This window comes from Mus caroli, unplaced genomic scaffold (genome assembly GCF_978045245.1).
Source record: "Mus caroli unplaced genomic scaffold, Mus_caroli_1 scaffold_8, whole genome shotgun sequence".
NCBI lineage: Eukaryota > Metazoa > Chordata > Mammalia > Rodentia > Muridae > Mus > Mus caroli.
The window spans coordinates 84,381,857-84,395,706 of NW_028227263.1; the positions used below are offsets into that span (position 1 = coordinate 84,381,857).

Below are 13,850 nucleotides of genomic sequence, written 5' to 3' on the forward strand. Positions count from 1 at the left end.
TGATCTTGTGATTCCGAGTTTCTGGGTATTGCAGGGCTCTTGGGATTCACGCTGCCTCTGGGATCCTGAAATCCTGGTGTGACCATGTTCCTGAGATTCTGCTCTGTCAGAGATCATGGGAGTAAAACTTGTTCTGCATGTTGCAGGGGTGGATTGGGAGCCAGAGCTCTGTTTGCTCTGGGCATAGGTGCAAGCTTGAAAGAACCTGTGTCTCTGGATGCGTGGGGTTTTGTGTTTCCCTGGTTCCTGTGGGGGTCCCAGTTATGTTCAGTGGTGGGAAAGATATTGAGAATTCAACTGTGATCTGGAGTGTGTCTGAGATCCAGTGTTCTGGTCACTCTAATCTGGGAGTTGAGCTTCCTCTGTGATTTTGTGATTCTGAGATCCTGTAATCCTTGTCATTTCAGAGATCCTAGGAGTCAAACTTCTTCTGGGTGTTATAGGACAGATTGTGGACCCAACACTCATGGTCTGCTCAGGGCACAGGTTCAGACTGAAAGTAACCATTGCCACTGACTGGGCTGTGGTTTCTGCATCACTGGATACAAGGGTACCCAGTTACTCTGGGTGTTGGGGCAGATGTGGCCTCCTCACCTGTGATCCTGGGCATTTCAGAGCATGTGGAAGTTGAGCTTCCTCTGGGTGTTGTGGAACTGGGTGCCAGAATTTTCTTTTCTGGTCCAATATATTTATTTGGTGTTTATTAAGCTTCTTGTATGTTTACAAGCATCTCTTCCTTTATTTTTGAAATAGTTTCTTTTATTATTTTGTTGAAAATATTTTGGGGACTTGGAGCTGGAAGTCTTTTTACTTTACTATTATTCTTATATTTGGAGTTTTCATAGAGTTTAGATTTCTTGGGTATTTTGTGTCAAATACTTTTTAGGTTTAACATTTTCTTTGACTATTATCAATTCCCTCAACTCACTTTACTAGTATACTTTTACATTACATTTTTATTCTGAGTACATTTTTGGGTATCACATATGTTCCTTGTATTCCCAGAGGCCGAACGAGAGAAACTGATTCGCTGGACAGTTTTAAGCTGTTATGTGGATACTGGGAATTAAACTGGAGTACTCTGGAAGATTAGATGCACTTGTAAATACTGTGTCATGTCTTGTCTCCAGCCCCAGTTTGTCAATGTCTTATTTAAAAGTTTTGCACTTATGTTAATCATGGAACTTGGACTCTTCTTTTTTGTCATGTCTTTATTTACTTTTAGTATCAAGATAATACTGGATTTATAAAAGGAATTTAAGATTTGGCATTCATTTTTTTTATTTTCTGAAACACTCTGAATAGTAATAGTGTTAAATCTTCTTTGAGATTCTGTAGAATTCTGAAACTTATCCATCTGTTCCTGGACAGTTTTAAGTTGAAAAACCTTTTGTTAATTCTTTAATCTTGGAAGTTGTTATTGATATACTGAAATCACCTGTATCATCTTGACTTAATTTTATTATATAGTATAAATTTAGAAATACATACATTTCTTTTAGATTTTAAAAGCAAATGTAATGTAGAATTTTTAAAAAACATGTTTCTGATTTCTAAAATTCACTGCAATTTGCTTGCATGCCTCCTTTTTTCATTTTATACCATACTAATTCATGCCTCACCTCTCATTTGGATAGTGATTTTTCAGTCTTAATTATCTCAACAAATAATTCAATTTTCAGTTTATTAATTTTTGCAATAGTTTCAAATTTATATTTTATTACATTCAGCTCTGATTTATATTATCATAGAATTGCTTGGATATAATTATAACCATTCTTTGGAATTTGTTGGCCTGAAGTTCATTCATGTCATTTTCTTTGGAGGTCTTTATAATATGATAAATAATTTTAGGAGAGGATATTACAGTTTGGTAATTGGAGTCTTTCCTCCTTTCCCTGTTATGATCACATTTTATGTTTCAATGGAGGCTTTTAAAATGTTTGGGGGGGCTATGTCTTGGTACATTTGAGTTATGATTTTTACTCTGTGTATCTAATACTTAGAGCCACATGCTCTAGATCTACTCTTCTGAGAATCAGCATCTGTCAAATAGCGACTGCAGTATTCCTGTGCCAATACAGGTGGTGTCTAGCAGGTAAAGATGAGCCATCTGGAGGAATGGTCTCCAGCAGTGTAAATATGCATAATCAGGGAAATGAGAGCTTCCCACCTGAGTTTGGGCATTGCTATGTGTCATTGGTGGGCCTAATCTCTGGAAGGAAGGATCCCTCACTTGTTGCAGGAGGTCATGCTGCTTAGAACCTGAGAGGAAATCTCAGGCCCTATATTGTTATAGGAGACTATACAGGTCACGCCCCAAGACAAAGTTCATAGGTATTCAACATGGCTTCAAGGGGATGTGAGGGTCTTCCATATTGTTCCCCAGTTTTCAGTACAGCAGAGGTAAACCTGAGCCTAGTAGGAGTGTCCCTCACTTAAGAGTCCTAGAAGTCTCGGTTCTGCAACCTTAAATATTTCATTTTAATTCTAATAATGATGTAACACATTCTAAAATTAGGAATGAAACTCATAGTTGTACTTTTCAGTTGAATGGAATGGTTCAAATCTCTCATAATATTGTTTCAATTTTCATTTCTTTAACTCCTTAATTTATGCAATTTATTTCAGATCGATGCTATGAGAACATGTTTTTGTGCATGTTTCACCATAAAACGGAACTATTCTCCCCTACACAAGAAATAGAAGAGAAAACAGACATAGAAGTATGTAAGAGTTATATTTTGTTTTAAAAAGCTTAAGAGATAATGTTTATATAAAACATAAACTCAGTATTCTAGCTGAGGAATATTATTATCCAAATGTAGCAGGAGTGATAAAAGAATTAACTATCAATGGAATTAATATTGTTTTTCTTCCTGTGGGGTTGCAATCCCCTTCAGCTCCCTCAGTCCTTCCACTAACTCTTCCATTGGTGTCTCAGGGCTTAGTCCAGTTGTTGGCTGTGAGTATCTGCATGTGTATTGGTCAAGGGCTGGCAGAGACAGCACTTATCTCATGAATCAACAGGCTAAATCAAGAAGGTAAGACCAAAGTATGGATGCTGCAATTCTTAGAAGGGGATCAAAATAATCATGAGAGATAGAGGGAGAGGGGAACCTTGGAGGAGAGAGAAATGGGAGGAAGAAAACAGAATCAGGTGTGGGAAGAAACAGGAGAGAAGAAGCAGAGGGTCAGAAAAATTGAACAGAAATGTGTAGCAGTGGGGGATGGGAACTGGGGATAGCCACAAGAAAGTCCCAGATGCCAGATAAGCAAGAAGTACCCAGAACCTAACAGGGATGGCAGTAGCCAAAATACCCAAGAAAGGGGAGAAGAACCTGTAGGGAACATCTTCCTTAGAAAGGCACTCCAAGTGGAGTAATAGGTCCATCCAGACATCTCAAAAATTTTAACCCAGAATCTTTCCTCTCTAAAAGAAGTACAGAGACAAAAACTGGAGCAGAGACTGAAGGGAAGGTCATCCAGAGACCACCCCACCTAGGAATCCATCCCACCTGCAGACACCAAATGACAACACTATTGATGATGGCAAGAAGTGCTTGCTGACAGAAACCTGGTATAGCTGTCCCCTAAGAGGCTCTGCCAGCACTTGACCAACACACATGCAGATACTCACAGCCAACAATCTTCCCCAATGGAAGATTTAGTGGAAAGACTGAAGGAGCTGAAGGGGATTACAACCTCATAGGAAGAACAACAATATCAACTAACCTGACCACTCAGAGCTCCCAGGGACTAAACCACCAACAAAAGAGTACACATGGAGGGACCCATGACTCCAGATATATATGTAGCAGAGATGTAGATGCCTTATCCGGCATCAATGGGAGGAGAAGCCCTTGGTATTGTAGAGGCTTGATACCCCAGTGTTAGGGTTAAGGCAGGTATGGGGGGGCGCACCCTCAAAGAGACAAAGGGGATGGGGATTGGAAGGGGATTTGTGGAGAGGAAGCTGGGAAGGGGGATAAAATTTGAAATGTAAATAAAATAACCAATAAAAATTTTAAAAAGAATGTTCTCTCTCTGTCTCTGCCTGTCTGTCTTCCTGTCTGTCTGTCTTCCTGTCTGTCTGTCTGTCTGTCTGTCTGTGTCTCTCTCTCTCTCTCTCTCTCATATATATATGTATGTATGTATATGATATATATATATATACATATATATATAATCAAGAAAATCATAGATGACTTACAGATATGTAAGTGATGTACATGCAATATATATGAATAGATATTAAATATATAAATATATAGATGGAGATTAGATTATTTATAAATGTATAGATATATAGATAAACAGATATAAAGATGTACATGTGGTTCTTTTATTTTTGTGTCACATTTCTAACAGTTCAAGAATGTAGGAAATAATGCATGAAAAGAATGTTATAGGTTAAAGAACGTTAATACTTTCAAACACAAGAAATTATTCCAGAGAAATGTAGCAGTGTATATGGTAAAAAGGACAGATTTATTCTTCATTAATTTGTTAATTAACATTATATTCCAATCATTGTGTCTCCTCCTTCTCCTTCCAGTCCCTTTCTCTTGCCTCCCCTCACCTCCATCCCATCTTTCTTTTTCCCAGAGAAAGGACAGCTTCCCTTTCTCTGGCTTATCACCTTGGCATATCAAACTGCAGTAGTACTAGCTGTTTCTCCTTCAGTTGAGGCTAGACAAGGCAGCCCAGTTAGGGGAAAAGGATCCAAAAGCAGGCAACAGAGTCAGAAACAGCATTTGCTCCTGTTGTTCAGAAGGCCACATGAAGAACAAGTTGCACATCTGTTACATATACATGGGGGCCTAGGTCCATAGCATCCGTGCTCTCTGTTTGGTGGTTCAGGTTCTGTGAGTCACAACGGGCCCAAGTTAGTTAGTTCTGTAGGTTTTCTTGTGGTATCCTGGATGCCTCTGATTCCTTTAATCCTTTCTCCCCTTCTTCAAAAAAATACCCCCGCTGCCTAATGTGCAGATGTGGGTCTTGACATCTGTTTGCATCAGCTACTGTGGTAAGCCTCTCAGATGACAGTTGTACTAGGCTTTTGTCTGCAAGTATAGCAGAATAGCATTAATAATGTCAAAGGTGGACTCTCATGGCATTTGTCTCAAGTTGGGACAGTCATTGGTTGGCTATTCCCTCAATTTCTGCTCCCACTTCATACCTGTACATCTTGTTGTCAGGGAAAATCTTGTGGATGGAAGAATTTCTGGCTGTACTGTTTTCTTCAACCCTCCATTGGACATTTGTTTGGTTAAATGAGGCAGCCATTTCAGGTTCCATATGGCTAGAAGTTCGATGGCTAGAAGTCTTAGCTAGTGTCACCTCAGGTATGTGTGTGTGTGTGTGTGTGTGTGTGTGTGTGTGTGTGTGTGTGAGAGAGAGAGAGAGAGAGAGAGAGAGAGAGAGAGAGAGAGAGAGAGAGAGATTGTAACAGTTCAGGAATATTACAAAATAAATCACAAGAAAGAATTATATTGGTTAAATAATATAAACAGTTTCAAACATGGTGAATAAATAGCAGAAATGTGGCAATGTGAATGGTGGTGGCAGGTGAGAGAATCAATTCTTTAAATAAGTAACAAGGTATTATAACTGTAAGGAGAATATAAACGAGTTTCTAGTAGAAAGGTTTCATTTATAAGGAAAAAATTGTTCCTAAACTCCTTCCATGTTTTCCTCACTTTTGTCAAGTACTAAAGTTAGGATACAGTTTAGAATTTAAGGATAGTTTGAATTTATATATAATTATTATTAACCCCAGTGTTCGTGATGAATGAAAGATGGATTTTATATTTATAGGTACATCTTTATAGGCACAAATGTTCTATAAATTTTTATGAATCTTCTAACTAGCTCTTTATATCAAACTCCATATAGTTTTATAAAGCAGAAGATAAAATTAAGCACTTTACATGGAATATTCTCATCCTGGAACTTGGGACAACCCTGGCATCATTACCTGAAAATTATTCTGACCATCCATAAATATGACAACTGAGAAGAAAATATATCCCTTCTCCACTAATTGGTTCAAGGGAACCACATATTTATTTTATTTTTTATTATAGTGTTGTTTATATTATGTTATATTATTTTTAGTTTTTATTTCCTCTGGTTTGTTTTATGTTTTATAATATTAATGTATTAAATTATTTTCAGTGTTTACTTTACATTCTTGCTTTTCTCTTGATGTAAATATTATTCATGTATATATGTTGATGTGCTTTGCAATATGTTTTATAAGGCATCATTTTTGAGAATGTAAAATTATTGAATAAATATAATGGAGTAGTCAATTCAAAGTTGGCATTTATTTGCAATCTGTAGTACCCTTCAACTCTTCTAGTTTCTAATATAGGCATACAGTACTCAATTATTGATTGATTATTGACTATTGATTATTCAGGTATACTTTATGAAAATAAACACTGCTTTAATTAAACCACTGCACTGTAACATGTTTCTGTGTCATCATTTACAATTTGATAAACATATACACATAGAAATTTTATGTAATAAAAATAGCTATAAATAAAATATTATATGTGATATTATAATATTTAAACTTAAGACTGTTTAAGCCTCAAAATGAAGCCATAATGACAAGATTAGGAGAAGATAAGGACATTTGCTAAGAAATTTTGTTTATTTTATGAAACTGTATTAGTTATTTGAGTCATGTGACAAATAGCATTTGACAAAGGATGATTTTGACTTATCAGTTCAAAGAGTTTAAGAACATAAGGATGAAGAAGTCATAGTACAGTAAACCAGTGAAAGGTGGCTAGATTGGGAGGTGGCAGATATTTGTGTTATGATGGACCTGTAAAGTGAGATGTTCTGAAACAAAGCCCTTGGAATGATCTTCAATGAGATTATCCAAGTGTTCTAATGTACAGGGCATGCCTTCTCCTTTTAAAAATTCTACAACTATTAACTCAACATAAAACCAGAGACACTGAAACTTTTAGAGGAGAAAGTGGGGAAAAGCCTCGAAGATATGGGCACAGGGGAAAATTCCTGAATAGAACAGCAATGGCTTGTGCTGTAAGATCGAAAATAAACAAATGGGACCTCATAAAATTGCAAAGCTTCTGTAAGGCAAAAGACACTGTCAATAAGACAAAAAAGGCCACAAACAGATTGGGAAAGGATCTTTACCTATCCTAAATCAGATAGGGGATTAATATCCAATATATTTGAAGAACTCAAGATGGTAGACTCCAGAAAATCAAATAACCCCATTAAAAATGGGGTTCAGAGCTAAATAAAGAATTCTCACTTGTGGAATACCGAATGGCTGAGAAACACCTGAAAAAATGTTCAACATCCTTAATCATCAGGGAAATGCAAATCAAAACAACACTGAGATTCTACCTCCTACCTTTCAGAATGGCTAAGATCAAAAATTCAGGTGACAGCAGATGCTGGCGAGGATGTGGAGAAAGAGAAACACTCCTCCATTGCTTGTGGGATTGCAAGCTTGTACAACCACTCTGGAAATCAGTCTGGTGGTTCCTCAGAAAAATTGGACATAATACTACTGGATGATCCCGAAATACCCCTCCTGGGCATATATCTAGAAGACGTTCCAACTGGTAAGAAAGACACATGCTCCACTATGTTCATAGCAGCCTCATTTATAATAGCCAGAAGCTGGAAAGAACCCAGATGTCCCTCAACAGAGGAATGTATACAGAAAATGTACATTTACACAGTGGAGTACTACTCAGCTATTAAAGAGAATGAATTTATGAATTCCTAGGCAAATGGATGGACCTGGAGGGCATCATCCTGAGTGATGTAACCCAATCACAAAAGAACTCACATGATATGTACTCACCGATAAGTGGATATTAGCCCAGAAACTTAGAATACCCAAGATATAAGATACAATTTGTGAAACTCATGAAACTCAAGAAGAACGAAAACAAAAACGTGGACAGTTTGCCCCTTCTTGGAATTGGGAGAAAGGCACCCATGGAAGGAGCTACAGAGACAAAATTTGGAGCTGAGATGAAAGGATGGACCATCTAGAGACTGCCATACCCCGAGATCCATCCCATAATCAGCTTCCAAACGCTGACACCATTGCATACACTAGCAATACTTTGCTGAAAGGACCCTGATATAGCTGTCTCTTATGAGACTTTGCCTGGGCCTACCAAACACAGAAGTGGATGCTCACAGTTAGCTATTGCATGGATCACAGGGGCCCCAGTGGAGGAGCTAGAGGAAGTACCCAGGGAGCTGGGTGGATCTGCAATCCTATAGGTGGGACAACAATATGAACTAACCAGTACCCCGTCCCCCCAGAGTTCGTGTCTCTAGCTGCATATGTATCAGAAGACGGCCTGTTCTGCCATCAGTGGAAAGAGAGGCCCATTGGTCTTGCAAACTTTAGATGCCTCAGTACAAGGGAATGCCAGGGCCAAGAGGTGGGAGTGGGTGGGTGGGGAGTGGGTGTGGGAGGGTGTGGGGGACTTTTGGGATAGCATTGGAAATGTAAATGAAAGAAATACCTAATAAAAAAAAGAATGGCTACTCCAGCTTGTTTCTTCAGACCATTTGCTTACAAATTTGTTTTCCAATCTTTTACTCTGAGGTAGTATCTGTCCTTATCCATGAGGTGGGTTTCCTGTAAGCAGCAAAATGTTGGGTCCTGTTTGTGTAGGCAGTCTGTTAGTCTATGTCTTTTTATTGGGGAATTGAGTCCTTTGATGTTAAGAGAAATCAAAGAAAAGTAATTGTTGCTTCATGTTATTTTTGTTGTTGATGTTGGGATTCTGTTTTGTGGCAGTCTTCTTTTAGTTTTATTATATGATTATTTTCTTATTTTCTCTAGGGTGCAGTTTCCATCTTTGTGTTTTTGTTTTCCCTTCATTATCCTTTGAAGGGCTGATTTTGTGGAAAGATATTGTGTGAATTTGGTTTTATTATAGAATGCTTTGGTTTCTTCACCTATGGTAATTCAGAGTTTTGGTGGGTATAGTAGCCTGGGCTGGCATTTGTGTTCTCTTAGTGTCTGTATAACATCTGTCGAGAATCTTCTGGCTTTCATAATCTCAGGTGAGAAGTCTGGTGTAATTCTATTCTGTCTGCCTTTATAAGGTACTTGACATTTTTCCCTTGCTGCGTTTAATATTCTGTCTTTATTTAGTGCATTTGTTGTTCTGATTATTATGAGTGGGGATTTCTTTTCTGGTCCAGTCTATTTGGAGTACTGTAGGCTTCTTGTATGTTCATGGGCCTCTCTATCTTTAGATATGGGAAGTTTTCTTCTATAATTTTGTTGAAGATATTTGCTGGCCCTTTAAGTTGAAAATCTTCATTCTAATCTACTCCCATTATCTGTAGGTTTGGTCTTCTCATTGTGTCCTGGATTTCCTGGATGTTTTGAGTTAGGATCTTTTTGCATTTTGCATTTTCTTTGATAGTTTTGCCCATGTTTCCTATGGAATCTTCTGCACCTGAGATTCTCTTTTCCATCTCTAGTATTCTGTTGCGGATGCTCACAGAATTTCTAATTTCTTTCCTAGGATTTTTATCTTCAGAGTTGTATCCTTTGGGTTTTCTTTATTGTTTCTTCTTTCATTTTTAGATCTTGGATGGTTTTGTTCAATCCCTCACCTGTTTGGTTGTGTTTTCCTCTGATTCTTTAAGGGATTTCATGTTTCTTCTACCTGTTTAGCAGTGTTTGCGTGTAGTTCTTTAAGGACTTCTACCCGTTTAGCAGTGTTCTCCTGTAATTCTTTGAGGGATTTATGTGTTTCCTCTTTAAGGGCTTCTATTTGTTTAGCAGTATTCTCCTGTAATTCCTTGAGGGATTTTTGTGCCTCCTCTTTAAGGGCTTCTACCTCTTTAGCACTGTTCTCCTATATTTCTTTAAGTGAGTTATTAATGCCCTACTTTAAATCTTCTACCACCACCATGAGATATGATTTTAAGTCCATGTCTTGCTCGTCGGGTGTGCTGGGGTGTCCAGGATTCATTGTGGTGGTCGTACTGGGTTCTGATGATGCCCAGTGTTCTTGGTTTCTGTTAGTAAGGTTCTTACATTTGCCTTTCACCATCTGGGAATCTCTGGTGTTAATGATCAAGCTGTCTCTGGTTGCTGCTTGATCCTACTGTGATTCTGTTAGCCTCTGTCAGCATTCCTGGGAGTCCAACTCTCACCTGAGTTCCAGCTGTCAGAGCACTCTCTGCAAGTAAGTTCTCCTCTTGCAGGGCAGGTATCCAGAAGTCTGGGTCTCTGATCCATCTCCTGAGTTCTGGGGTCAGGACCCTCCCTGTAGGCCAACTCTCCTCTGGCAAGGAATGTGCCCAGGGGTCTGGTTCTCAGCCCTGCCTCCTGGCTGAGGATGAAGGCCTGAGGGAACCCTGACCAAGAAGCACTATTGCTTCTATTGCCCACGTGCTCTAAGTTGATCAGGAGGTCCTGGGTGTGCTAGGGATCCTGTGGCATGGAGAGTCGTCTGGTGCTCTAGATGCCCTTGGCTGGGTTCACACAGAAGATGGCAGGGCTGGTCCTGACCTGAATGGATCCCAGCCTCTGGTCGTGTGGGGTTCCTTTGTCCCTGTTCCTGCTGACATAAGACCCTCCCAGATTCTTTGCAGCTGATGTTGCATTCCACTCACCTGTGATCCCAAGGTGATCCTGAGGTCCTGTGACATGGAGAGCACTCTGGAGCCCTCAGCAGCCTCCACTGGGCTCAGAGGAAGAACAAATTACATTTTTATAAATAATCCTTGGGACCATGGATCTGCAAGGTTTTTATTTGTTCAAAACAGTGACAAAATCAACAGGAGTTTTGGTTCCAACACGTTGGTACAGGCTTTCACAACAAGTGCTTTGTGGACTTCTAGAAAGACTGAGCACACACCCACCTGGTTCCCATCCTTCTACTGTGGCCACTTCTATTCTTTGCTTTCTTGGATTTATTTTTAAAGTTTTATTTGGCCTGGGAATGTCATATGCACACAAATCTCACTCATCTCCCCTATCCTTCCTATATGCCTTCCACTCTCACAGCCTCTTTCCTAAACAGAGAAATAAATCTCATTGTTCATGCTATACTTTGTCAGAGTATGTTCCACAATACACATTTTTGTCTCGACTTCTTTGCTCTCAAGTATTTTTTGTAATAAGTCATTGGATTGGTACTAAACTAGTGGGTTTTGCTATTCTATAAATACTGAAACCTCAGTGTGACTCCTCTTAGTTATCCTTTATTGCCCTATGTTATGGAAATCGTGTAGTTTTGAAACTGTAGGGCCAGCTCCTTCATTTACTCCAGCAGATCATCAGTGCAGTATTTGTTGTGGTAAACCAATTGAAAGCCCTTTATCTGGGCCTGAAAAGTATCTAAGCTGGTAAGCTCCCCAAATTTTCTACTCTAATCCCCTTATAATTGCCTCACTGGAAACCCGTGGAACTGGGGTTCTACTGCCAAGGTGAAGACAAGACATCTCTCCTCGGTGTTGCAGCTGATGGGAGACATGACAAGTTTTTCCAATCGTATGACCCAGTGCCACATCTCCTGAATGCCATAAATGGCAAGGAAAAGGAGAGGGGAGGAGAGAGTATCTGCCTTTTTATACGATCACAAGGAAGACAAGAGGCAGGGCCACCTTTCCTTCACTCAGCCAGGCTCAGCTGAAACCTCCATATCTAGGACCAGCTGTACTGAGCTGCCCAGGCAAGGTACAAGGCCCACTCTCCTGAGAACTGCATATGTTGAGAGATATGTCCAGCTCTCCCACTCTCATTTTCTGGGCCAACTTTTCCATAATATCCAGGTGAATGGTAGGGCCAGTTATGCACAACCCTCAGACTTCAACATGAACACAGGAAGCAGCAAAGGCCAGGGCCCACTGTCGTTACAGGTAGCATCAGTAACTACTAACACCAGGCTGTTCATTTTTTCTGCACCACTTACTTATTCCTAGTGGTGATCAGAGTCTTTGGGTGTTTGAGGTCATCTTGGGAAGGGTTTCCGCAAGATAGCCATTTTTACTATATTAATCCTGCCAATCCATGAGCATGGAAGATCTTTCCATCTTCTGAGATCTTTTTTGATTTCTTTCTTCAGAGACTTAAAGTTCTTGTCATACAGATCTTTCACTTCCTTAGTTAGAGTCAACCCAAGTTATTTTATATTATTTGTGACTCTTTGAAGGATGTTGTTTCACTAATTTCTTTCTCAGACTGTTTATCCTTGTGTATAGAAAGGCCACTGATTTGTTTGAGTTAATTTTGTAGCCAGCTACTGCATTGAAGCTGTTTATCAGGTTTAGGAGATCTATGGTGGAATTTTTAGGGTCACTTATGATATCATCTACAAATCGTAATATTTTGACTTCTTCCTTTCCAATTTGTATCCCCTTGATCTCCTTTTGTTGTATAACTGCTCGGCTAGAACTTCAAGTACTACATTGGATAGATAGGGAGAAAATGGGCAGCTTTGTCTAGTCCGTGGTTTTAGTGGGATTGCTTCAAGTTTCTCTCCATTTACTTTGATGTTGGCTACTGGTTTCAAAAGTTGTTATGTCTCACCTGTGCAATATGGTGCTGGGCAGGTATGTTTTGCCCTCTCAGGCTTACATGTCACTAATCTAGTCATTATTTAAGGATATTTCCTTGGCTGGCTGATATCTGTTGCCACAAGCTAGAGTCATCTTCCTTAAGATTACATCAGTCTGGGGGTCCAGGATCCAACATGAGGTTCTTTTAGTCCCTTGCATACTCTCTCTCTTCTAGGAACCCTTCTAGGCCTGTATGCCAAACTGGTGGTTATTTCAGGCTAGCTTTCTGTCTTGGCTTCCTGGCATTAGACTGGTGGTCATCTCAGGCTCACATTTTTGGGGGAAGGTTAAGCAATCATTCAGATGTTCACAGGTCACAACACTCAACATAGACATATTCTTTTTCCTCTCTGACACCTACTGACACATATGGGACACAGCAGCCATACTTGCAATGCTTTTAGGGGCAGGTTTCTTGCCTTCCTTTAAGAAATTTATCCTTTCTTTCTTTCTTCCTTCCTTCCTTTCTTTCTTTCTTTCTTTCTTTCTTTCTTTCTTTCTTTCTTTCTTTCTTCCTTCCTTCCTTCCTTCCTTCCTTCCTTCCTTCCTTCCTTCCTCCCTCCCTCCCTCTCTATTTCTCTCTCTCTTTCTTTCTTTCTTTCCTTTCCCTTCCCTTCCTTCCTTCCTTCCTTCCTTCCTTCCTTCCTTCCTTCCTTCCTTCCTTCCTTCCTTCCTTCCTTTGTTCCTTCCTTTTGTTTTTTAGATATTTTTAAGTAATTTATTTATTTTCCCCATTGTTTGCTTTTTCCTGGATTTCCTTAAGGGATTTATTCATTTTTTTAAAGGCCTCTATTGTCTTGATAAAGGTAGATATATAGTTGATTTCTTGTACTTCAGTTGCCTTGAAATATTCAGGTTCAGCACTATTAGGATAGAAGGGCTCTGGCAGTTGTGATGGTGCCTTGCTTTTTGTTGTGATCTTACATAGGCATTTAGTATCTGGGTTTAGATTGAATATTGATCTAGTCTGAGTTTGTCTTTGTTGGAAGGGTGTTTTGTTTCTTGAATTCTGTTTCATTTTTGGCCTCCTGATCTTCATGGTCTAGGTTTCTGGTGGCCAGCATGACCTCTGGTCCAGCAGGCCATCTCTGTCAGAGTTGAGGTCTGAACTTCTGGCAGCTAGCATGGGATATGATCCAGCAGGTGAATTTCTGTTCTTTTGACTTGTGTGGGCTTCACCTTAACAGTGCATATCTACACACATATGAGTGTGTCCATGTTAGTTGGTCCAAATAGAGGGCAGG

At 39.4% G+C, this 13,850-nt stretch overlaps 1 protein-coding gene and 1 non-coding gene across 2 annotated transcripts in view; one reads left to right on the forward strand and one right to left on the reverse strand.

The window, feature by feature from the left end:
• Positions 1–3,031, forward strand: part of LOC147002968 (uncharacterized) — a 157,629-nt gene extending 154,598 nt beyond the window's left edge. Inside the window, exons 17-18 of the mRNA XM_085840896.1 lie at positions 2,632–2,726; positions 2,945–3,031. Of these exons, the coding sequence (XP_085697022.1) occupies positions 2,632–2,706 (75 nt within the window). The 3' untranslated portion in view covers positions 2,707–2,726; positions 2,945–3,031. The remainder of the gene's footprint in view (positions 1–2,631; positions 2,727–2,944) is intronic.
• Positions 3,032–12,884: 9,853 nt separating this feature from the next.
• LOC115031655 (small nucleolar RNA SNORA17) lies at positions 12,885–13,017 on the reverse strand. Its single transcript, XR_003837323.1, has one exon. It is a non-coding gene; the product is annotated as a small nucleolar RNA SNORA17 (small nucleolar RNA).
• Between the last annotated feature and the right edge of the window lie 833 nt (positions 13,018–13,850).